This window comes from Plecotus auritus (genome assembly GCF_963455305.1).
Source record: "Plecotus auritus genome assembly, chromosome: 5".
In the NCBI taxonomy this organism is placed as follows: Eukaryota; Metazoa; Chordata; class Mammalia; order Chiroptera; family Vespertilionidae; genus Plecotus; species Plecotus auritus.
The window spans coordinates 58,654,918-58,679,536 of record NC_137776.1 but is presented as its reverse complement, the minus strand read 5'-3'; the positions used below and the strand labels follow the sequence as shown (position 1 = coordinate 58,679,536).

Below are 24,619 nucleotides of genomic sequence, written 5' to 3'. Positions count from 1 at the left end.
AAACATCGATGAGAGAGAAACATTGATCAGCTGCCTCCTGCACACCTCCTACTGGGGATGTGCCCACAACCAAGGCACATGCCCTTGACCGGAATCAAACCTGGGACCTTTCAGTCCGCAGGCCGACGCTCTATCCACTGAGCCAAACCGGTTTCGGCAACCTCTTCTTGTTTTGAGAAACAATCAGTCTCCTGGAAGCTCACTGAGAAGTGTGTAAGCATCTAGAGATGCTGCCTCTCAGTGGCTGTCAATCCATCCGTGCATGGTTACGACTTTGAGACCATTTCATTTGTGTGCACTTAGGGTTACAGACGGTGATGGGGAAGTGTCCAGGGCCACTCCCAGAAAGTCTTCCTTTGCTCCCCACATGTGACTGGAGACTTCAGCTTGGAGACTCAGGACTCCAGCTGAGGAGCCTAGATCCAAGTGACCAGAGGACCCAGAGGGATCCATAGCAGGTTGGAACGTAAGGGCCATGCATGAAACAAATGATTCTTCAACTTGGGGTGAGAAGTGTTTCAGTCAGGCTGGCTCTGTGGCCCCTACTCCTTCCTAACTGCTACGCCACAGCCCCTCAGGTTTTAAGTCGACGCCATTTTGGTTATAAATGCTATGTATAAACATATGCATCGACACATGTTTTGATCTTCAAATCAAAATTGAAGAATTAATGGAAATCTTTCTTGTTTTTTTTTTCTTTTTGTGCACTTGAATTTAAAAAAATTATTCTAGAATAAACATGTACTACTTGTACTATAAAATATGGGGGTTGGGAAGACAGTGTGAGAAACATTAAGTGAAAGTGGCTAATTTTGTGACACTTTCAAATATTGCCACTTAATCTTATTTATTTATTTATTTATTTATGTATGTATGTATGTAACATTGTTTAATATAGTATATAAATTTTAGGTGTACAACATTACAATTTGATATCTGTCTGTTATTGCATGCTCACCACCAAAAGTCTAGTTTCCATCCATCATCCATATTTTACCTTCTTTTCCCATTTAATCTTTTCATCTATAAAGGAGAGCCTTGTTCTCTCATGGTTCATCTGCTTTGGAACCCAATTTTTTTGCACCAGGTGTAGGAGCCCTGCCCAAGACTGAGATCCTGACAGATAAGAGTTGTAAATAGGGTGGCTACATGTCCCAATTTGCCTTGAAAACTCAAGGTCTATGTTATGTTGTTAGCTCCAGAGTAATGATGAATCACAGTTGCTTTTACCCTCAAAAGAGTCTCAGTCTGGATGATCCATTATACAGTCACCCAGGTTATAGGAGTCAGTGTATTCACTTAACAAGGCTGCAGCATTCTCTGTGGTTGAACATTTCAATATAATATTGAGCAACTGGAAGAATCTAACACAGTAAGGAAAGAGAAAAAGGTGCTTTATAATTTTGAGAGCCCAGAAATCACTAAACAGAAATAGCATAACATTCATGGGCCCTGCCCTTCCAAATTTCTGAGGCATTAATGCAGAATCTCTTCTTAATGCTGATTAGCTCAGTCCTTTCAATGTTGTTGTTTGATTAAGTCATATACTGATGGCAGGGGGCAGAATGGAAGATGGATGGACAAAACGGAGAAATTTTCACATTTCATATGGTGTATGTGCCAAGTCATATTTTAAAATAATCTACTTAAAATATTTAAATATTAGTTATTCTTACTAGAGTTAATTTTGAATACCCTCTGTGCAATTGTTTTAACAATATACATAAAAAATCATTGTGTAATTTATAATCTTGTTTAAAAGAACCCAAACAGTCTATTTTACTTTAAGACTAAATTGATTCATAATTCTTTAGTAACAAACTCAAACCTAAATTCCTTTGGATATCTCTTGGCACTTGTGAAGGCTTAGGTAATCCCATATACCATAGTTAGTTTTCATCAGTGATAGTAGCCTATTCTCATCATTAAAAAACACCTTGATAAGAACAGGCTTCCCCATTTATGAACAGACTTCTGTTTTCCTAAACAATCCCCAGTCTAATTATAGAATTGTGGTATTTAAATAAAAATCTCTGACATATTTTTAAATTGTTATTTAAGTTTGATGAGCAAGTCCAAACCCTCTTATTAGAAACTAGAAGCCCGGTGCACGAAATTCATGCATGGGGGGGTGTGTCCCTCAGCCCAGCCTGCACCCTCTCCAATCTGGGACATCCCTCTCACAATCCAGGACTATTGGCTCCCAACTGCTCACCTGCCTGCCTTCCTGATTGCCCCTAACCACTTCTGCCTGCCAGCCTGATCACCCCCTAACCACTCCCCTGCTAGCCTGATTGATGCCTAACTGTTCCTTTGCCAGCCTGTTTGCCCCTAACATCCCTCCTCTGCCAGCCTGGTCACCCCTAACTGCCTTCCCCTTCAGGCTTGATTGCTCCCAACTGCCCTCCCTTGCAGGCCTGGTCCCTCCCATCTGCTCTCCCCTGCTGGCCTGATCACCCACAACTGCCCTCCCTTGCAGGCCTGATCCCTCCCAACTGCCCTCTCCTGCTGGCCATCTTGTGGCGGCCATCTTGTGTCCATATGGAGGCAGCCACCTTTGACCACATGGGGGCAGCTATCTTGTGTGTTGGAGTGATGGTCAATTTGCATATTACTCTTTTATTAGATAGGATAGAGGCCTGGTGCATGGGTGGGGGGCAGCTGGTTTGCCCTGAAGGGTGTCCCAGATCAGGGTGGGGGTTCCCTTGGGGTGTGGGGCGGCCTGGGCAAGGGGCCTGTGGTGGTTTGCAGGCCAACCATGCCCCCCAGTGACCCAAGTGGAGGCCTTGGTATCTGGGATTTATTTATCTTCTATAATTGAAACTTTGTAGCCTTGAGTGGAGCCAAGCCTTCTGCTTGCTCCGTGGCCGCAGCCATTTTTGTTGGGATTTATTTATCTTCTATAATTGAAACTTTGTAGCCTTGAGTGGAGGCCTAGTCTGGCCAGGGTGTGAGGAAAGCTTGGCTTCCTCCATTACTGGGGAAACCCAAGCCTCCTGCTCTCTCTGTGGCCACAGCCATCTTGGTTGGGTTAATTTGCATACTCGCTCCTGATTGGCTGGTGGGTATGGCTGGTGGGTGTAGCGGAGATACAGTCAATTTGCATACTACTCTTTTATTAGATAGGATACTGACAGTGAAGATAGGTAACAATTGTAATTCATAAGTGGTATGCAAAATTTACTTTTTTTCTTTTTTTTTCTTTTTTTTTCTTTTTTTATTAAGGTATTATATGTGTACATATCTTACCATTGCCCCCCCCACACCACTCCCATACATGCCCTCACCCCGCAATGTTTTGCATCCATTGTTTACTCTTATATGCATGCATAGAAGTCCTTCAGTTGATCTCTTATTTCCCCCACCTCTCCCTAACCTTACCGCTGTAATTTGACAGTCTGTTTGATGCTTTACTGCCTCTGTATCTATCTTTTTGTTCATCAATTTATAATGTTTTTCATTATCCCCAAATGAGTGAGATCATGTGGTATTTTTCTTTCATTGACTGGCTTATTTCACTTAGCATAATGTTGTCTAATTCCATCCAGGTGCCTACAAATGGTAGTAATTCCTTCTTTTTTATGGCAGCATAGTATTCCATTGTGTAGATGTACCATAGTTTTCTGATCCAGTCATCTGCTGACGGGCACCTAGGCTGTTTCCAAATCTTAGCTATGGTAAATTGTGCTGCTATGAACATAGGGGTGCATATATCCTTTCTGATTGGTGTTTCTAGTTTCTTAGGATATATTCCCAGGAGTGGGATTACTGGGTCAAATGGGAGTTCCATTTTCAGTTTTTTGAGGAAACTCCATACTGTTCTCCACAGTGGCTGCACCAGTCTGCATTCCCACTAGCAGTGCACGAGGGTTCCTTTTTCTCCACATCCTCGCCAACACTTGTCGTTTGTTGATTTGTTGATGATAGCCATTCTGACAGGTGTGAGATGGTATCGCATTGTCGTTTTGATTTGCATCTCTCGGATAATTAGTGATTTTGAGCATGTTTTCATGTGTCTCTTGGCCTTCCTTCTGTCTTCTTTCGAAAAGATTCTATTTAGGTCCGTTGCCCATTTTTTTATTGGATCATTTATCTTCCTTTTATTAAGTTGTGCAAGCTGCCTGTAGATGTTGGAGATTAAACCTTTATCAGTGATAACATTTGCAAATATGTTCTCCCATACAGTGGGGTTTCTTGTTGTTTTGTTGATGGTTTCTTTTGCTGTGCAAAAGCTTTTTATTTTGATGTAGTCCCATTTGTTTATTTTCTCTTTGGCTTCCGTTGCCCTAGGGGCAGTATCAGTGAAAAAGTTCTTTTGGCATATGTCTGAGATTTTGCTGCCTGTGGATTCCTCTAGTATTTTTATGGTTTCCTGTCTTATATTTAAGTCCTGTATCCATTTTGAGTTTATTTTTGTGTATGGTGTAAGTTGGTGATCTAGTTTCATTTTTTTGCATGTATCTGTCCAATTTTCCCAACACCATTTATTGAAGAGACTGTCTTGACTCCATTGTATGCTCATGCCTCCTTTGTCAAATATTAATTGCGCATATTGGTTTGGGTCGATATCTGGATTCTCTATTCTATTCCATTGATCTATATGTCTGTTCTTGTGCCAGTACCAGGCTGTTTTGAGGACAGTGGCTTTGTAATACAGCTTGAAATCTGGTATTGAGATCCCTCCTACTTTATTCTTCTTTCTCAGGATTGCTGTGGCTATTCAGGGTCTTTTTTTATTCCAGATGAATTTTTGGAGAGTTCTTTCTAGGTCTATGAAATATGCCATTGGTATTTTAATGGGGAGTGCATTGAATCTATAGATTGCTTTGGGTAGTATGGACATTTTAATGATGTTGATTCTACCAATCCATGAACATGGTATGTTCTTCCATCTGTTTACATCTTCCTCTATCTCTTTTTTCAGTGTCCTGTAGTTTTCCGCGTATAAGTCTTTTACCTCCTTGGTTAGGTTTATTCCTAAGTATCTTAATTTTTTTGGTGCGATGGAAAATGGGATTGCTTTTTAAGTCTCTCTTTCTGTAAGTTCACTGTTGGTGTATAGAAATGCCATAGATTTCTTGGCGTTAATTTTGTATCCTGCTACATTGCCGAATTCATTTATTAAGTCTGTTAGTTTTTTGATGGAGTCTTTCGGGTTTTTTATGTACAATATCATGTCATCTGCAAATAAGGACAGCTTTACTTCTTCTTTTCCAATTTGGATGCCTTTTATTTCTTCTTCTTGTCTAATTGCAGTGGCTAATACTTCCAGTACTATGTCAAACAGGAGTGGTGAGAGTGGGCATCCCTGTCTTGTTCCTGTTCTTAGGGGAAATGGTTTTAGTTTTTGCCCATTGAGTATATGTTAGCTGTGGGTTTACCATATATAGCTTTTATTATGTTGAGGTATGATCCTTCTATTCCCACCTTGTTGAGAGTTTTTATCAAGAAAGGGTGTTGGATTTTGTCAAATGCTTTTTCTGCATCAATTGATATGACTATGTGTTTTTTTTTATTTCTTTATTTTTTTATTAAGGTATTATATGTGTACATATCTTACCATTGCCCCACCCCCACCCCACTCCCATACATGCCTCACCCCCCAATGTTTTGCATCCGTTGGTTACTCTTATATACATGCATATAAGTCCTTCAGTTGATCTCTTATTTCCCCCACCTCTCCCTAACCTTACTGCTGTAATTTGACAGTCTGTTTGATGCTTTACTGCCTCTGTATCTATCTTTTTGTTCATCAGTTTATAATGTTTTTCATTATCCCCAAATGAGTGAGATCATGTGGTATTTTTCTTTCATTGACTGGCTTATTTCACTTAGCATAATGTTGTCTAATTCCATCCAGGTGCCTACAAATGGTAGTAATTCCTTCTTTTTTGTGGCAGCATAGTATTCCATTGTGTAGATGTACCATAGTTTTCTGATCCAGTCATCTGCTGATGGGCACTTAGGCTGTTTACAAATCTTAGCTATGGTAAATTGTGCTGCTATGAACATAGGGGTGCATATATCCTTTCTGATTGGTGTTTCTAGTTTCTTAGGATATATTCCCAGGAGTGGGATTACTGGGTCAAATGGGAGTTCCATTTTCAGTTTTTTGAGGAAACTCCATACTGTTCTCCACAGTGGCTGCACCAGTCTGCATTCCCACCAGCAGTGCACGAGGGTTCCTTTTTCTCCACATCCTCGCCAACACTTGTCGTTTGTTGATTTGTTGATGATAGCCATTCTGACAGGTGTGAGATGGTATCGCATTGTCGTTTTGATTTGCATCTCTCGGATAATTAGTGACTTTGAGCATGTTTTCATGTGTCTCTTGGCCTTCCTTCTGTCTTCTTTCAAAAAGATTTTATTTAGGTCTGTTGCCCATTTTTTTATTGGATCATTTATCTTCCTTTTATTAAGTTGTATAAGCTGCCTGTAGATGTTGGAGATTAAACCTTTATCAGTGATAACATTTGCAAATATGTTCTCCCATACAGTGGGGTTTCTTGTTGTTTTGTTGATGGTTTCTTTTGCTGTGAAAAAGCTTTTTATTTTGATGTAGTCCCATTTGTTTATTTTCTCTTTGGCTTCCATTGCCCTAGGGGCAGTATCAGTGAAAAAGTTCTTTTGGCATATGTCTGAGATTTTGCTGCCTGTGGATTCCTCCAGTATTTTTATGGTTTCCTGTCTTATATTTAAGTCCTGTATCCATTTTGAGTTTATTTTTGTGTATGGTGTAAGTTGGTGATCTAGTTTCATTTTTTTGCATGTATCTGTCCAATTTTCCCAACACCATTTATTGAAGAGACTGTCTTGACTCCATTGTATGCTCATGCCTCTTTTGTCAAATATTAAATGCGCATATTGGTTTGGGTCGATATCTGGATTCTCTATTCTGTTCCATTGATCTATATGTCTGTTCTTGTGCCAGTACCAGGCTGTTTTGAGGACAGTGGCTTTGTAATACAGCTTGAAATCTGGTATTGAGATCCCTCCTACTTTATTCTTCTTTCTCAGGATTGCTGTGGCTATTCGGGGTCTTTTTTTATTCCAGATGAATTTTTGGAGAGTTCTTTCTAGGTCTGTGAAATACGCCGTTGGTATTTTAATGGGGAGTGCATTGAATCTATAGATTGCTTTGGGTAGTATGGACATTTTAATGATGTTGATTCTACCAATCCATGAACATGGTATGTTCTTCCATCTGTTTACATCTTCCTCTATCTCTTTTTTCAGTGTCCTGTAGTTTTCCGCATATAGGTCTTTTACCTCCTTGGTTAGGTTTATTCCTAAGTATCTTAATTTTTTTGGTGCAATGGAAAATGGGATTGCTTTTTTAGTCTCTCTTTCTGTAAGTTCACTGTTGGTGTATAGAAATGCCATAGATTTCTTGGTGTTAATTTTGTATCCTGCTACATTACCGAATTCATTTATTAAGTCTGTTAGTTTTTTGATGGAGTCTTTCGGGTTTTTTATGTACAATATCATGTCATCTGCAAATAAGGACAGCTTTACTTCTTCTTTTCCAATTTGGATGCCTTTTATTTCTTCTTCTTGTCTAATTGCAGTGGCTAATACTTCCAGTACTATGTCAAACAGGAGTGGTGAGAGTGGGCATCCCTGTCTTGTTCCTGTTCTTAGGGGAAATGGTTTTAGTTTTTGCCCATTGAGTATGATGTTAGCTGTGGGTTTATCATATATAGCTTTTATTATGTTGAGGTATGATCCTTCTATTCCCACCTTGTTGAGAGTTTTTATCAAGAAAGGGTGTTGGATTTTGTCAAATGCTTTTTCTGCATCAATTGATATGACTATGTGATTTTTATCTCTCAATTTGTTTATGTGATGTATCACATTTATTGATTTGCGGATATTGAACCATCCTTGCATTCCTGGGATAAACCCTACTTGGTCATGGTGTATGATCTTTCTGATGTACTGCTGGATCCGATTTGCTAGAATTTTGTTGAGGATTTTGGCATCTACATTCATGAGGGAAATTGGCCTGTAATTCTCCTTCATTGTGTTCTCTTTATCTGGTTTTGGTATTAGGGTGATGCTGGCTTCATAGAAGGAGCTTGGAAGTGTTCCTTCCTCTTGAATTTTTTGGAATAGTCTTAGGAGGATTGGTTTTAGTTCTTCCTTGAATGTTTGGTAGAACTCTCCTGTGAAGCCGTCTGGCCCTGGGCTTTCTTTGCCGGAAGCTCTTTGATGACTGCTTCAATTTCTTCCATAGTTGCTGGCATGTTGAGCTGTTTAGATTCTTCCTGATTGAGTTTTGGAAGGTTATATTTTTCTAGGAATATGTCCATTTCCTCCAGGTTGTCCAGTTTGTTGGAATAGAGTTGTTCGTAGTATTTTTTAACAATCCTTTGTATTTCGGCGGGATCTGTTGTTATTTCACCTCTTTCATTTCTGATTTTGTTTATTTGGGTCCGCTCTCTTTGCTTCTTGGTGAGCCTGGCTAGAGGTTCATCAATCTTGTTTATCCTTTCAAATAACCAGCTCTTGGTTTTGTTGATCTTTTGTATTGTTTCTTTGGTCTCTATGTCGTTTATCTCCTCTCTGATCTTTATTATTTCCTTCCTTCTGCTTACACTGGGCTTTTCTTGTTGCTCTTTTTCTAATTCTTTGAGTTGTTGGGTTAGGTAATTTATTACCATTGTTTCTTGTTTTTTACAGTAGGCTTGTAGAGCTATGAACTTCCCTCTTAAGACTGCTTTCGCTGTGTCCCATAGATTTTGGATTGTAGTGTTTTCATTGTCATTTGTTGCCATGATGTTTTTTTTTATTTCTTCTTTGATCTCTCTGGTAACCCAGTTATGGTTTAATAGCATGCTGTTTAGTCTCCATGTGTTTGATTTCTTTTGGTTGTTTTTATTGTAGTTGATTTCCAGTTTTATGCCACTGTGGTCTGAGAAGATGCTTGATATGATTTCTATCTTCTTGAATTTGAAGAGACTTTGCCTATGTCCCAACATGTGGTCTATCTTTGAAAATGACCCATGTGCACTTGAGAAGAATGTATATTCTGTGGCTTTGGGGTGAAATGTTCTGAAGATGTCAATTAATTCCATCTGGTCTAGTGAGTCATTTAGGATTGATGTTTCTTTGCTGATTTTTTGTTTAGAGGATTTGTCCAATGGTGATAGTGGGGTATTAAAGTCTCCTACTATGATTGTATTGCTGTCAATCTCTCCCTTGATATCCTCCAGGAGTTTTTTTATGTATTTGGGTGCTCCTGTATTGGGTGCATATATGTTTATCAGAGTTATTTCTTCTTGTTGGATTGCTCCCTTTAGTATTATGAAGTGTCCTTGCTTATCTCTTGTTATGTCCTTCCCTTTGAGATCTAATTTGTCAGATATAAGTATTGCTACCCCAGCTTTTTTTTCAGTTCCATTTGCCTGGAAAACCTTTTTCCATCCCTTCACCCTCAGTCTGTGTGCGTCTTTTTTTTTTTTTTTCCTGAGGTGGTTTCTTGTAGACAGCAGATATATGGGTCGTGTTTTCTTATCCAATCCGTTACCCTATGTCTTTTGATTGGGGCATTTAATCCATTTACATTTAAAGTTATTATTAATAGGTACTTATTTGTCGCCATTCCTATTCTTTACCCCTGTGTTCCTTCTTCGCTTCCTTTTTTTTTTTTTTTTTTTACAGCAGACCCTTTAGCATTTCTTGCATTGCTGGTTTGGTGGTAATAAATTCCCTTAGTCCTTTTTTGTCTGTGAAGCTCCTGATTTCACCTTCAATTTTGATTGATAGCCTTGCTGGGTACAGTATTCTTGGATTCAGACCCTTCCTTTGCATGACTTTGTATATTTCATTCCATTCCCTTCTGGCCTGATGAGTTTCTGTTGAGAAATCAGTTGCTAGTCTGATGGGGGTTCCTTTGTAGGTAACTTTCTGTCTCTCTCTTGCCGCTTTTAAGATTCTTACTTTGTCGTTGGTGTTTGCCAATTTAATTATAATGTGGTATGCAAAATTTTCTATGAAGATCATTACAGTCTAACAATGACTTTGGAAATGGTGTTTTTCTAAAATATGATTCACTCAAATCACTCTCAATGATGATTTTTCACTTTTGCATGTCTGTGGGAAAGGAGCAGGCATGCATTGTTCATGCATTTGTTACAATCTTTCTGGAAGATATTAATGACTTCTCCAAACCTTAAAACATGCTTCCACTTCCAGCCAGTGAATCTACTTCTACAAACATCCTATATAATAAAGAGGTAATATGCAAATTGACCCTCACGCTTTTGCACAATATGGCTGCCCCCATGTAGTCAAAGATGGCCACCACAAGATGGCCAGTAGGGGAGGGTGGTTAGGGGCAACCAGGCCAGCAGCGGAGGGCCGTTGTGGGGGGGGGGGGGCTGTTCCAGGCCATCAAGGGATGGCAGTTAGGGGCAACCAGGCCAGCAGGGGAGGGCAGTTGGGGGTGATCGGGTCAGCAGGGGAGGGCAGTTGGGGCGATCGGGTCAGCAGGGGAGCAGTTAGGCGTCGATCAGGCTGGCAGGGGAGTGCTTAGGGGGTTATCAGGCTGGCAGGCAGGCGAGCGGTTGGGAACCAGCAGTCCCAGATTGTGAGAGGGATGTCTGACTGTTGGTTTAAGGATCGGGCCTAAACCGGCAGTTGGACATCCCCCGAGGGGTCCCAGATTGGAGATGGTGCAGGCTGGGCTGAGGGACAGACCCCCCCAGTGCATGAATTTTGTGCACCGGGCCTTTAGTAGAGAAATAATTAGAGATCTATACACAAAGGTATGTGCAGGTGTGGTTTATAATAGCAACAAATAAATAAAATAAAATAAATAATTGTATCTATCTATTCCTATCTATGTATATCTATGTTTATAGAGATAGACAGATGTTCATTATATTAAGATAATTAAAATAAGTATAATACCAAACTGTGTGCATGATACTTAAAAGGTTAACACACGAATGTTTGTTGTGTGTACCAGGCACTTTTCTAAGATTTCACATGCATTATAACATGTAATCCATATCACCAGGAGGTAAGTATTATTATTAATTAGAGGCCTGGTGCATGAAATGCATGCACTCGGGGTGGGGGTGTCCCTCAGTCTGGCCTGTGCCCTCTCGCAGTCCAGGAGCCCTTAGGGGATGTCCAAATGACGGGCCTAGGCCAGCAGTTGGACATCCTTAGCGCTGCTGTGGAGAGGGAAGAGGCTCCCGCCACCACTGCTGCACTCGCCAGTCCTGAGCCCGGCTTCTGGCTGATTGGCGCTCCCCCTGTGGGAGCACACTGACCACCAGGGGGCAGCTCCTGCATTGAGCGTCTGCCCCCTGGTAGTCAGTGCACATGATAGTGACCAGTTGGTCCACCATTCAGTCGATTTGCATATTAGCCTTTTATTATATAGGATTCCATTTGATAGATAGAAGGAAGTAGAGGCACTTGCTTACGTAGTCTTGCTAGTAAGTGGTAGAGGCAGGATTCAAACCCAAGCAGGTGGCTCTCTGGTCCCTGTTCCTAACCTTAGAGTTAATAGAGATGCTTCCTATTTTTATTCAATACAGTTTTTCAGAGATACTATGTATATATGCATGCATTTATGTGTTAGCTAAAATACATGGTTTTATCTGGATTGTGGAATAATGGGAGACTTGTTTTTCTTTCTATATACATAAAATTTAAAATTTATTCTAGAATAGAATAAACATATACTACATATGCAATAAAATTTGAAAAAAGTGTCAGTCACTTTTTTTTATATGTATTTTTTAAAAATATATTTTATTGATTTTTTACAGAGAGGAAGGGAGAGGGATAAAGAGTTAGAAACATCGATGGGAGAGAAACATCGATCAGCTGCCTCCTGCACACCCCCTACTGGGGATGTGCCCGCAACCAAGGTACATGCACTTGACTGGGATCGAACCCGGGACCCTTCAGTCCGCAGGCCGACGCTCTATCCACTGAGCCAAACCAGTCAGGGCAAAAGTGTCAGTCACTTTTAATGAAAGTGATTAATTTTGTGACACTTTCAGATGTTTTCAATTTTTTTAAAGCTGTTTGTACATATACACAAACACATTTAATCTTTAAAGGAGGCGAGAGAGAGAGAGAGAGAGTTTATGTGATAAGTGAAACACAAGACCCAGCTCATTATCACAACTCGTTTGACATATTATTCTCTTATGCTATTAGTTACCATGTGTGTGCTTTTGCTTTTCCAACTAAATTTTAAGTTCTTTGGAATCCACCAGGCCTGCTACATACCTGCACGCAGTGAGTAAAAGGAAAGATTTTACTTAATGAATGACTTGATTATTTATTAATGGGAACTGAATAGCTAAGATCTCTAGCAGAGCAGGGATTTGTACCTAATGTCCAAGTCTCCCAGATCCACTTGCTTTAGCTGCAAGCTCTGAGTCCCTTGTTTGGGCCTCAACTTCTCTTCTACAAGGGGGAGAAAATAAGGAACACTGGGTGCCAAATGGAATGGCCTGGGTGTGAATTTGGACCATATTAATAAAAGAAAAATATTTTCCATGGAACTTCCCCCCCCCACCCCAGAATATATCTTTGCATATGTGGATGTAATTGTTAACAATCATTTAAATTGTATCAATATCAATGTCCTACTTACTCCTTATGAAACTTTCTTCAGCCTCATCTGCAATACTTAGTAAAGCACCACCTTGCATCTGGCATGACGCATGTGCCTCGCTCCAGGAGAGAGAAGAAAGCAGGTTGAATTGGTAGCAAATGTGTGAATTGAGATCCTTCTCCCAGACAGCATCGCAACCCATCTCTGCAGATGCTAGAAACAAAAGCCGTCAAACCATTAGCTGTAATTTTTTTTCTCTGTAGGGCAATATACTTCTAAGAGGAATTTGAAATGGAATGATTCCAAACTGCAGCCTCTAAAACTTCTGTACTTTATTGATTCCCAATTAGGTCTCTAGGATGAAATCTGCATTTGTATCCCATTGGTACTTTATGGTTATACTCTTTCAAGATTTAAAGGAACTTCTAGAAATTATCAATAAAGAAGCTCGGATCCTTTCTGGAAAAAGAATAGATGCCATTTTTAAGAGAAGGAAATAGAAGTGAAGGATTTATGAAAATAACATCTGAGTTCTTAAAAAAGTAATCATTTAGAACTTTATACTGAAAGCTGTGTGACTGTAAAGGTTCATTTGTGGTAGATGCAAGTGTGATTTCAAAAGGCTTCCCCACCAAAACCAAAATGTTAGAGGAAATGAAAGGGATACAGTTGAAATATGAGTTTATAGAGAACACAGTTTTCACATAAACACTGAGAACAGGAAAACTGATATTTCATTTTATAAAGTTCTTTTAGCCAAAGGGAGGAAAAGCACTTATAAAACATTGACCAATGATTGCATAGTATTTTTAAAAGTAAATTTAATAAAGTATAAGATGTGGATCTGAAATCTGAAATTTATTGAAAATGAAGACCTAATTTGGATGCTTTTGCTAAAGGTTTAAATCAAAACCCAAGGTGAACTAAGCAGCTACAATAATTACCTGAAATCGAACTCAGCCAAAGAACTTCACAACATAGAAAATGTGACCCAAGCTACAGCATGAGTGTAAGTGATGGACAGCAATCTGCTAAAACCTAGAACAGCCTTTCCACAAGTGTGATCCGCAAGTGTGATCCACAGAATAATACAACTTCAAGAGCTCCCCAGGGAAATCCAGGACCTCAAGCCTGTGTAGGTAGACTTCTCTAAGAAATTCATAATGTACATTAGCATCTTAAAGGCTCTAAGAAGTAAAGAAAGAGCTTAACTTTATTTCAGTATACTTCAAACTTATCTGACAATGAATTCTTTTTTGTTTGCTTTCTTTTTCCCACTGAATAGTTAGATATCCTTGCGAATGTGGGAAGTTTGTTCCATGTCTGTTTGCCACATGCTTTCCCCAGAACTGTGTTGGTTAACCATAAGTTATCAAAGCACTTATACATCCAAGGTTGTCTGAAGAGTTTCTTGACTGATACATATATTTATAGAAAGATGCAAGATTGTAGGAGGGTAGAAAACAAGGCTACCACCAAGTAAAACTGTAGAAAAGGAAGAGAAAGGAAGGACATTTTCAGGCACCATCTTGTCCGGGTGGCTGAAATGTCTGAGGAGTCCTGAGAGATTGTTTTCAGTTAAAACGCTAGGCTATCCCCAGCTGGACAGCACACTCTGCATTATCAGACAGGAGTTCACCCTGTGACAGCTGAGGCTATGAGGGAGGAGCAGGAGGACGTTTACAGTGAAAGTGTGCATAACAATCATTTAGCCAGCTTGTAAAAAAACTGCAGATTCCTTGTTTTCTGAATCAGGAGGTCAGGAACTCGAATTAAACACATTCCTGATTTTCAGGCAGATGGTACATGAAGCAAACACCAGCGTAAAAGAAAAATTCAAAGCACTTCCCAGGAGGGCAGGTCTGAGTAGGCTTCTGTACTAGAAGGTTAGTAAGATGTGAGAAGGGGAGTTGTAGGGAGAGGATGTCAGAAGTTCTGGGGATAGGATGGAGACAACTCCTGCCCGGGGTAAAGATTCTACAATAAGTCTTAATTATAAGCCTCTGGGCCTTGGCCATATCATGATAAGAAAAGGTCGAGTCTAGAGGACACTTCAATTGATCTTATCCTAGTTTTGTCCTCTCAATAAGACAGAGATGGAGCTATGCGGACACAGCCTTTTGTAGTAACCTGATTGAATTCTATACCTTGCAGGGGTCCTCAAACTTTTTAAACAGGGGGCCAGTTCACTGTCCCTCAGACCGTTGGAGGGCTGGACTATAGTTTAAAAAAAAAACTATGAACAAATTCCTATGCGCACTGCGGGCCCGGGACGAGTGGGCTGCTAAGCAGGACAGGCAGCGGCACCCGGCGGGCCGGATAAATGTCCTTGGCGGGCCGCATGTGGCCCGTGGGCCACAGTTTGAGGATGCCTGCCTTAAAGTTTAAGGCCTAAATAGTTAAGTGAGAGGCTTGCTAGTGATCCCGTCTGTGCGCAAGTGACATAGCCCGGTTTTCTTCCATTTCCCTTAGTTTTAGATTATCTGTGCAAATCCTTAAGGTTAATCAAAAGGAACTTCCAATCAAATGTTTGCAACCGGTGTCCATATTCTCCTAACAAGTTCATTTGGTTTTAACTAAAATATAAGAATTTCTTCTTTTGTACAGGCAGACACAGTCCTTTCTCTGTTTCTCTACGTGGGCTGTGTGCCAGTCACTCCACGAATCTTACTGGGAGGTTGTAGTGTAACAAGTGGAATGGAAATGCCAACCTGGACCAGGGTGCTATGATGTGCTACCCTGCTCTCCCTTCAGGACGGAAGGCCTTATTTCCCCAGATGCCAGGAGAGACCTCTCGACGTTAAGCCTTATTCAAGGACTGCCTTGGCTGAAGAGTTTCTTTGCCTGATGTCACTCTCCCTTCCCAAAGGCAGCTGGCTAACCCTGATTGAGCAGTGCAGGGCGTGAGTCCTCTCTCTTCCCAACAGGGGGCACATCCACCTTGAGAACACCTCAGAGGGTCAGTCCAGCCTGCATTCCAATCTTGCTCTCTTCCTTTCCACAGGTGTTGATCCTGAGAACAACCCCCCAACAAACCTCCTGAAGGTTAATCTCTGCCTCAGAGACTGCTCCCTGGGGATCTGCTTGGCACAGACTCCCATCTTGGCCTAGGGTCCTTGCATCTATTTATTTTCAGTCTTTTCTTCTTCATATATAATCTCCCTTTCCAAGGCACTGAAAATGCAAGATGGAAGGCTGGTGTCTAACCCATATTTATCTTGAAACATTCAAATATAAGGGCTAGAATTATGTTATATTTCTTTGCATCTTTGGTTGTCTTTATATGATCCCTTTAGGGAAGCAACTGTGTTGTATATATATATTTGAATCTCCTACTATTTGGGGAAAAATTACCAAAATCTTGTGCAAGATGCTATAAATGATTTTCCTCCTTTCAAAATACACCTCTGTTGTAATGAACTGAGATATATTTCTGTCAGTACTGATTTTATCATAGATTATGACTGAGATGTAGCCACTCCTCTTTGTCTATTAATATGTCTTATTTTTCTTCCTTAAGGAGATAGCTTTGCCATTGTCCCTGCTGTATTATCTTGTTCCTGATCTTAGGGAGAAAACATTCAGTCTTTTATCATGAAGTATGTTGTTTGTGGGTTTGTTTGTTTTTAAAAATAAATTCTCCTTATCACTTGACATTCCATTCTATTCCTAGGGATATTTGTGTGTGTGTGTGTGTGTGTGTGTTCATGAAAGTGTGGAAATTTTGTCAAATGTTTTCTGTATCAGTAGATGATCATGTGGTTTTTGACCTGTATCTTATTGATATGGGTATTACTTTAATTGGTTTCTGACTTTAAACCAATCTTGCATTCTTGGGATAAATTCCTCTTGGTCATAGTGCAAAACAATTCTTTTTATATGTTGTTGAGTTCTGTTTGCTATACTTCGTTGAAGATTTTTGCATTGATATTCATAAGAAATGTTGGTCTGTAGCTTTCTTTTCTTGTAATATCCTTGTCTGGTTTTGGAATCAGGGTAATAATAGTGGCCTCAAAGAATGAATTGGGCAGTGTTCCTTCCTTTTCCCATTTTCCCATTTACCCTTTAATCCACTCAATCTGGCAAATAGAAGATATCTTGTCAAGGCCATCAATGACTTCCATATTGCCAAATCCAGCAAACACTTCCTTTCAGACCTTGTCAAAGCGGGCCCTTCAGCAGCACCCTCCCTCTCCTTGCCAATATACTCTATTTTCTTGACTTCACATGCCTGGTGACCCTTCTACCTCTTTGGCCACCTCTTCTCCATCTCCTTTACTGGTTCTACTTAAACTAAATGCTTAGGTCTTAAGACTTGGCCCTGAGTCTCCTTCCTTTTTATTTTATACATGCTCTAGACCAGCCGTGGGCAAACTACGGCCTGCGGGCCGAATCCGGCCCGTTTGGCTGTTCTATCCGGCCTGCGGAGCCGAAAGAGCGGAGGGTTCTCTTGCTCTCCCCTCCTCTCCTTTACTTTGAATTTATATTAGTTCACACAAACACTCCATCCATGCTTTTGTTCCGGCCCTCCAGTCCAGTTTAAGAACCCATTGTGGCCCTCAAGTCAAAAAGTTTGCCCACCCCTGCTCTAGACTATTTCACCCATTCCCATAAACCCCTTCCCAATAACTTTCAAATGTATAGAGACCTTTATGTCTAACTGCCTAGTCCACATTTTCACAGGCTTGATTCACATATAACATGTCCCAACTTGAATGGTTGGTTTTCTCTTCCAAATCTGTATCTGCAATGAACTTATCTATGCATATCAGAAAGTTGCAATCCTAATTAACACTCCACTTTCCCCTTTATCCTCCAAGTCTGTCCTTATTAATGAGAGTCGAACTCCTGGTTAAAAACCTACAAGTACATTTTTAAGCCTGATCATAAGCAACTACAAAGGCTTTACCTGGCAGGCCTCATGGGGGAAAGCTGTCCTCCCCACACTAGACTTCATACATAGCCAAGTTCAAGAGCACTCAAATAATTCCAGAGGTTGATATCCTAAAAATGTATCAAACTAACTGCATGACTTTCCAGCTGTGTATGATATGCAACCAAGAGGGACTAGTATGACACAAATTGTCTTGAAAGAAACCCAGAGAGATTCCTATACAGGGGTGTGCAAAAGTAGGTTTTTATGGAAAATAGTACAATAATTAATAAATAAAAATACAAGAATAAGTTGTGTTTTGTGTACTCACAACTGCAAACCTACTGTTGCCTGCTCCTATATGCCATCCTTGTTCCTGAAGACCTATAGTGACAGATGTTTGATCACACCCTTCACTGCTAGTGTGTTTGTGTTTATTAACGCTACACTTAAATTTTGCTCTCTTACAATCAACTTTTTAAAAAAGGCAGCATCATTTTACATTGAGATACTAAAAAGAAAATCCATGTAAGAAAGAGGAGATACAGAAGTACAAATCTTTACTTTATTCCACTCACTCTTCTCTGTCTTACCCATTTGTTGACCCCACTGAAAGAGCTATCAGTTCACTCAAATTTCAGTCTCTAACACATCACTTTGAGTTATGTTGGGCAGAAATACTATTCAAAACCCAAACTCTGCACAGGAACCAAAAATAACAAGAAAGGAAGAACACTGGTACTGTAATTCAGCACTGTACAAATAAACATGCTCTCTGCTGGTCGTGGTAAAGGTCAGGAGAGCTGGAATCTGGCAGGCTGTAAAGCAGAGGAAGCTTTGAGCTGTAGGAAGCTGAACAAATAGATAGGTAGTCTTGTGAGTGAGAAGCCCAGAGCATCACTAAACTCAGGCTTCCGCCTGGGAAATCATAATTGGTTAAAAGTGACAAAGGATGGTGACATGTTCTTTGCAGAACCTCAAGGAGAATATTGTAGTTAAAAAAAAAAAAAGTCCTACCCTATCCAGTTTGGCTCAGTGGATAGAACAACGGCCTGCAGACTGAAGGGTTCTGGGTTCGATTCTGGTCAAGGGCACATACCTCAGTTGCATGCAGGAGGTAACCAATTGATGTGTCTCTCACATTGATGCTTCTCTATCTCTTCGTCTCTTCCCTTCCCTTCCACTATCTAAAAAAATCAATGAAAAAAATATCCTCTGGTGAGGATTACTCTCCCCGCTCCAAAGTCCCTACTATTAGGATCATGTAAAATACATGTTAAATTTTTTGGTATTGGTTTATTTTTAAGAAGGAAATGTATTAGGGATGGAAATGGAAAGAGAAGGTGATACAAACAATATGACATCTAATGCAAGAACCCAAGGAATGTAGGGATTACATGCACATATACCTGCATGCAAGCATTCAGATTCAGACAGAAAAGGCTGATGATCTGACAGTATTTTCAGTATGAAATACTTTCATGCTGGCTGTTAAGCTACTGTCCTGAGCTGCTTGAGTATCCTTTGCTACCCTAGTCTCCTTTGCACTTCCCTCTCCCTATCATCTCCTCACTATCCAGCAGCTAAGGGGTTAATACCAGCAGCAGGAGTCTGGGACTCCTAACTCCCACCTTAAGGTCTCCACTCGGACTGGTCAATAGCCCATACTATATTGATTGTCTAATGTCTTAAGACCACCCTAATATACTGATGTATGTTGCATGGAATTACCTCCATATTATTTTTGTCTGATGAAGAATTATCTGCAGCAGGATCACCTTGGGCACTTGTCAAAAATGCAGATGCTTGGGTGCCACACACTGGACCCACTGTGTCTCTGGGAGGGGGCTAGGATATGCATTTTTAACTCTCCCCCAGGTGGTTCTAGACCAGGGGTGGGCAAACTTTTTGACTCGAGGGCCACAATGGGTTCTTAAACTGGGCTGGAACAAAAGCATGGATGGAGTGTTTGTGTGAACTAATATAAATTCAAAGTAAACATCATTACATAAAAGGGTACGGTCTTTTTTTTTATTTTAATAGTTTTATTCATTTCAAACATTTTAACACCAGCATTGATGCTAATGTGCAGTGGTGCATGTTAACACAAATGCCCTGTAGCACGCAGTTTTACAGGCGCAAGGGGGAGAAGCAAACGCAGCGCAAAATGCATTTGTTTTGCCGCTAACACATGCGGTTAGTGGCCACGGTAGCGTTACTGATACCGCATCTGTATCAGCAAAAAAATGCAGACACAGCATGGCTAGTGTGACATGTCCTCTGTGTGTCTTTTTCCCTGCTGCGCGCGTCCGCAGTGGGAAAAAAAACTGCAATGGATACAAGCCCTAAAAGCTGAAAGTCTTTATTGTTTTATTAACAAGTCATTGTGATATACAGAATGTGGGAACAGGAAAAAATTGTTTGAGTAGAGCTCTTAATCTTACCTCAGAAAGGCTCTGATACTGTGCTCTCCAGGGGCGTGTCTCCCGACATCACCACGATAACGTGTCTACACATTCCCAGGGTGATGTCGGGAGATGCGTCCGCGGGCATTACAAGGAGCCTCTGGAAGATTGAGAGGTTGTTCCTTCTACTGAATGGGCGGATATAAATCCGCCTACTCAGAAGAAGGAGCTGCGGCCGTGTTTCCGATGTTGCCATGTTAACACTGCTGCTGGTGAAGGAGCGGAGGGGAGAGCAAGAGAACCCTCCGCTCTTTCGGCTCCACAGGCCGGATAGAACAGCCGACCGGGCCGGATCCGGCCCGCGGGCCATAGTTTGCCCACGGCTGTTCTAGACTATCATATCAACAATAGTCTGCATTTTCTAGCACAGAGCAAATCTGTCTTACATCTAGATGCCAAGTTCTTTGAAGGGAGGGTCTTAAGTCCTAATACTCTTGGTATTCACCACTATGCTTACCTACTTTAGTGCTGTTGACAGACAATAAAGAGGAAGGGTTATTGGTTCAGAAGTGCATGCTGAAAGAATAAGTTAGGTTTGATGATGACAATAACGATGATGATGATGATGATGATGATGATGATGATGATGTCTTATCATGTGCCAGGTCCTATGATAAGTGCCTTAGATGCATCATCTAATTGGTTCCTCTCAATAATCCTAATAGTACTGCTATTCTCTCCATTTTGTGGCAGGAAACTGAGACTTAAGATCTCATCATTGGGAGGAAGGACTCCAATATTGGTCTGTCTGATTTCAATGTCTAAACTCTTTCTTATTCCCTAAGCCATACTGGCTCTTAGGTCACAAAACAATTCTACAGATAACTTATCTATCAGATTATTTGGAGTTAATCTCTTCAGTTGGCTTTTGTTTCAAATTTATTTGCTGTATTTTATTACATGTGGGGAGAGGAAGGTAGGCATAAAAGATGAGGAGATTATAAAAACTACTAGAGGCCCGATGCACAAAGATTCATGCAAGAATGGGCCTTCCTTCCCCTGGCTGCCGGCACTGCCTTCACTCCGGCCAGAGCCGCCTTTCTGCCTTCCCATGCTGCCCAGAGGCCCAGAGCGGCTGGGGCAGTGCAGAATGCCATCTTTGTTGGGTTAATTTGCATACACACTCCTGATTGGCTGGTGGGTGTCACAAAGGTACGGTCAATTTGAATCTTACTTTTTTATTAGTGTAGATACTCTGACTTGCAGGAACCAAGGTGAAGGAAATTGAATATAGAAAGTAGAAGCTATATATATAAATATTACCCAATACTTAGGAACCACTGTAAACATTTTATGTAAATTAAAGAAATTAGTAAAGTACTAACTGATAAAAAAAGTTAGACTATTGCAAATGTCACTGGACCTTGAAAATCAGGTTATGAAAGGAAAAGATTTTGAGGTTATACTTAGAAATCAAGTAATAAGAAAAGGGAACCAAGATGAGAACACATAGTGGAGAAATAATAAGAACAACTGCCATTTTAGAAAGGTCATCAAGGCCCCAGCTGATGCCTGGACTTAATGATGGCAAGACAAGCAGTCTGGACTTGGAGAAATTAAGACACCTCATGAAAGAGAGTGGACTGAAAGGATAACTGAGCTTTATACATGCTCAGGTTAGAAGCTGGGGTTAATGAGATCACAGAGTATGATCATTTGATTTTGGTTAAAGCATCCTTATACACTAAGCTTAATGAAGAATGGCTAATTAACATCTTTTGAATGAAAAGAAAATGGAATAGACATCAGTATTGTCCTTTCAAGGCAAAAAACAAACACAGAATCAAGTCTGGATAAATGGAATCAGAGTGGTTATTCAGACTTCAGTATATCAATCCCGGTGCTTTCCTTTAGATACAGGTAACTTCCCAATCATCCTTGATTCATTCATGACAGAGGGGGAAGAGGAGAATCACTCTTACTGGGATCTGGGCAAAATCCCCACTTTTCGTCTCTTTCGTATCGGCTGGTCGTGGCACACCACAGTAAGTTGTCTTCCCGCCCTTCCCTGGTGCATTCGTGATACCACTGGTGGTTATACTGGAAGGGAAACATGCATGGTGTCCCGTGGGCGTTCCCTTTGAGTGTATACAAATCTAGGGGAAGAAAAGGACAAAGTCAAATAAGTATTATGCCAACTTCATCTTTGGAAACTATCATAGCGTGAATGCATTTTTTTCATAACTGAAAACCTACAGTGGGCAAAACTCTTGCTAGACCACAGAGAACCCTCAGGACTCCACTGTCCAGTGAGTGTAAATGTGCAAGGCTGAGTGTGGGTTCACAATGGTGTGTGTACATCTTATGTCCTTGGGTATTCACTATGGTGCACTACTATGGCGGCAAACACATTTGTGAAAGGATGAGAAGGAAAATTCAATGGAGATTTTACTTTAAAATATCACCTATATTAGTGATCAACATCTGAAAATCAAGAGCTTCACAGGCCTTCATTAATTTATTCATCCAACAAATACTTATTGAGCATTTAATGTGCTGAGCACTGATGATATAACAGTGAACAGACTGGCAAAAGTTCCCTTTCATAAGGAGTTTCTGTTCATAAGAAAGAGACAAAAAGAAAACAAATACACAAGTAAACATAATTTCAGGTAGTGTTAAGTAGTACCATGATGAAAAACAAGATAGGGTAGGAAGACAGAATGACTGTGTGTGTGTATGTGTGTGTGTGTGTGTGTGTGTGAGAGAGAGAGAGAGAGAGAGAGAGAGAGAGAGAAATAAAGAGAGAGAGAAATAAAGAGAGAGAGAAAAGGGACACTATTTTGGATCAGGTAGTTAGTGAAGGCCTCTCTGAATAAGAACTGGGTGAAGCAAGTGTACAAGTATTTGGAAAAGGGTTATCTGGCAGAAGGAACAGCAAACATGAAGAACTTGCAACAAGACTTGCGTGGGATGAATGCAGAGGGCCACGCAGGAGGGATGGGAGGTGGGGGCAGGGAAGTGGAGAGTGTCAGCTCACAGAGGCCAGCTCTGCCACATTATGAACTTTGCTCTTTACTCTGAGTGTAGTGGGAAGTCACTATTGAGTTTTGGATGAGAAAGTCACATGATCAGATTTCCATTTTTAAAGAAAATCTGGGTGCCATATGACTAACAACCCATGCAGGGAGGGAACAAAGAGGGATAACTAGCTGGGAGGCCTCTACAGTAATCTTGGAGACATGGCAGTGCCAAGGTACCTGCTGGCTGCTTTCCCAGAGCCTTTCAATAATCCGCCATCCTTGGCCTTAAGCAGGAAAGGACAGCTTTTCATGACTCACCTGGGGCTTTCTGTGGTGAGGGAGATCAGAGCCATCCTTGAGTCACTAGGTCCTGGAGGGAAAGGCTGGCTGTGGAGACACCCACCCCTTTCCCACATTGGCAGGGGCTGGACTGAACTAACCCTGCATCAACCCTAGAGGTTAAGGCTCTTTAGAGACTACTGGTATTTCAGGACACATCCTCTTGCTTCAGTCCCTGCCTTCTATTCGCTCTTCCCTGCATGCACTGTGAGTGTGGGTGTATAGCTAAAATGTTAACATAAAGCCAAATGTCATGTTCCTCCTTAGATCTGTAGGTTGTTGGGAGAGCTGGTTTGTAGCACTTGCTTCATTGCAGTGAGTCCTGAAAATAACTTGTTTTTAGCCCCATCTCGTTACTTATTTCTTGGAGATACATGAGAAAGTCCTGACATGGATTTTAGGAGTTCCTTGCTCTGCTTCCTAGGACTGGTAGAACTCAGACTTCTTAGAAAGATTTGCTCTTATTAAGGCATAATTCTACTGAGCACCATGAGGGCAGGGACCACATCTGTCTTGTTGGCCTTTTAAAAAAAATGCCTGGCCCTGGGCCTGAGAAACAGTCAGTGTTTAATAAATGTGTGACAGAGGATGAATGGACAGATGAGAGAATGAAGAGCACTACCAAACAAAACCTGAGAAACGGGTTTAGGGTGTCCAAATTTAATATGTTGCTTTATTTTATTTATTTATTTTAATTTGTTTGTTTAATAATGCCAAATATTACAGAACTGTGAAAAATGACCCCCCCCAAAAAAAACCCACCATTATTTTCCATTCCCTAGCACACACTAAATAATCCCTAACAACAATCTGTCTTTAAATGTCTCTTAACGTGACATCACATGGATGCCAGCAAGCACTGGAGGCACTGAGTGGCCTGCAGACACACTCCATCCCTGGACTGAGTGTCTACAACAAGAGAAATGGTGGCAGGAGAGGTTCTTATACTCATCCTGCCAAGTTATCAACTTCAAAGACCTTTCCTTCTACCTTAATTTTCTCTTTTCCTCTTGTTCTCCTATGCTTTCTCCCCTTCCCAATGATTCCCAAAGGTAAGTGTTTTCTCCTCTGATAACTTTAACTTGTGAGAAATTCTGCTTCTTTAGGAGAATTTAGCAAGTCCCAAAACTCTAGTCATTTTTTACATTAAGTGAGTAAGCAACTACAAAGTATTTGGCAGAAGTCCCTTGAAGGTCTGGATGCTGTGTACCTCTTTCATATAGTATACTAGAGGCCTGGTGCATGAAATTCGTGCATGGGGGGGGGTTGTCCCTCAGCCCAGCCTGCACCCTCTCCAATCTGGGACTCCTCGAGGGATGACCGACTGCCCGTTTAGGCCCGATCCTCCCCTGCAGGCCTGATAGCCCCTAACTGCCCTCCCTTGCAGGCCTTG

The 24,619-nt window shown here is 40.9% G+C and overlaps 1 protein-coding gene across 2 annotated transcripts in view; it reads right to left on the bottom strand.

Moving 5' to 3' along the window:
• Positions 1-24,619, bottom strand: part of PLA2R1 (phospholipase A2 receptor 1) — a gene marked incomplete at both ends in the record, with an annotated part of 124,325 nt that overhangs the window by 80,483 nt on the left and 19,223 nt on the right. Inside the window, 2 exons of one of the 2 annotated variants that reach the window (XM_080667890.1) lie at positions 12,626-12,799; positions 21,847-22,020. In XM_080667890.1, the coding sequence (XP_080524016.1) occupies positions 12,626-12,799; positions 21,847-22,020 (348 nt within the window). Of the gene's footprint in view, positions 1-12,625; positions 12,800-21,846; positions 22,021-24,619 lie in introns of those variants that run through there. The other variant, XM_080667889.1, reaches the window with a different exon arrangement.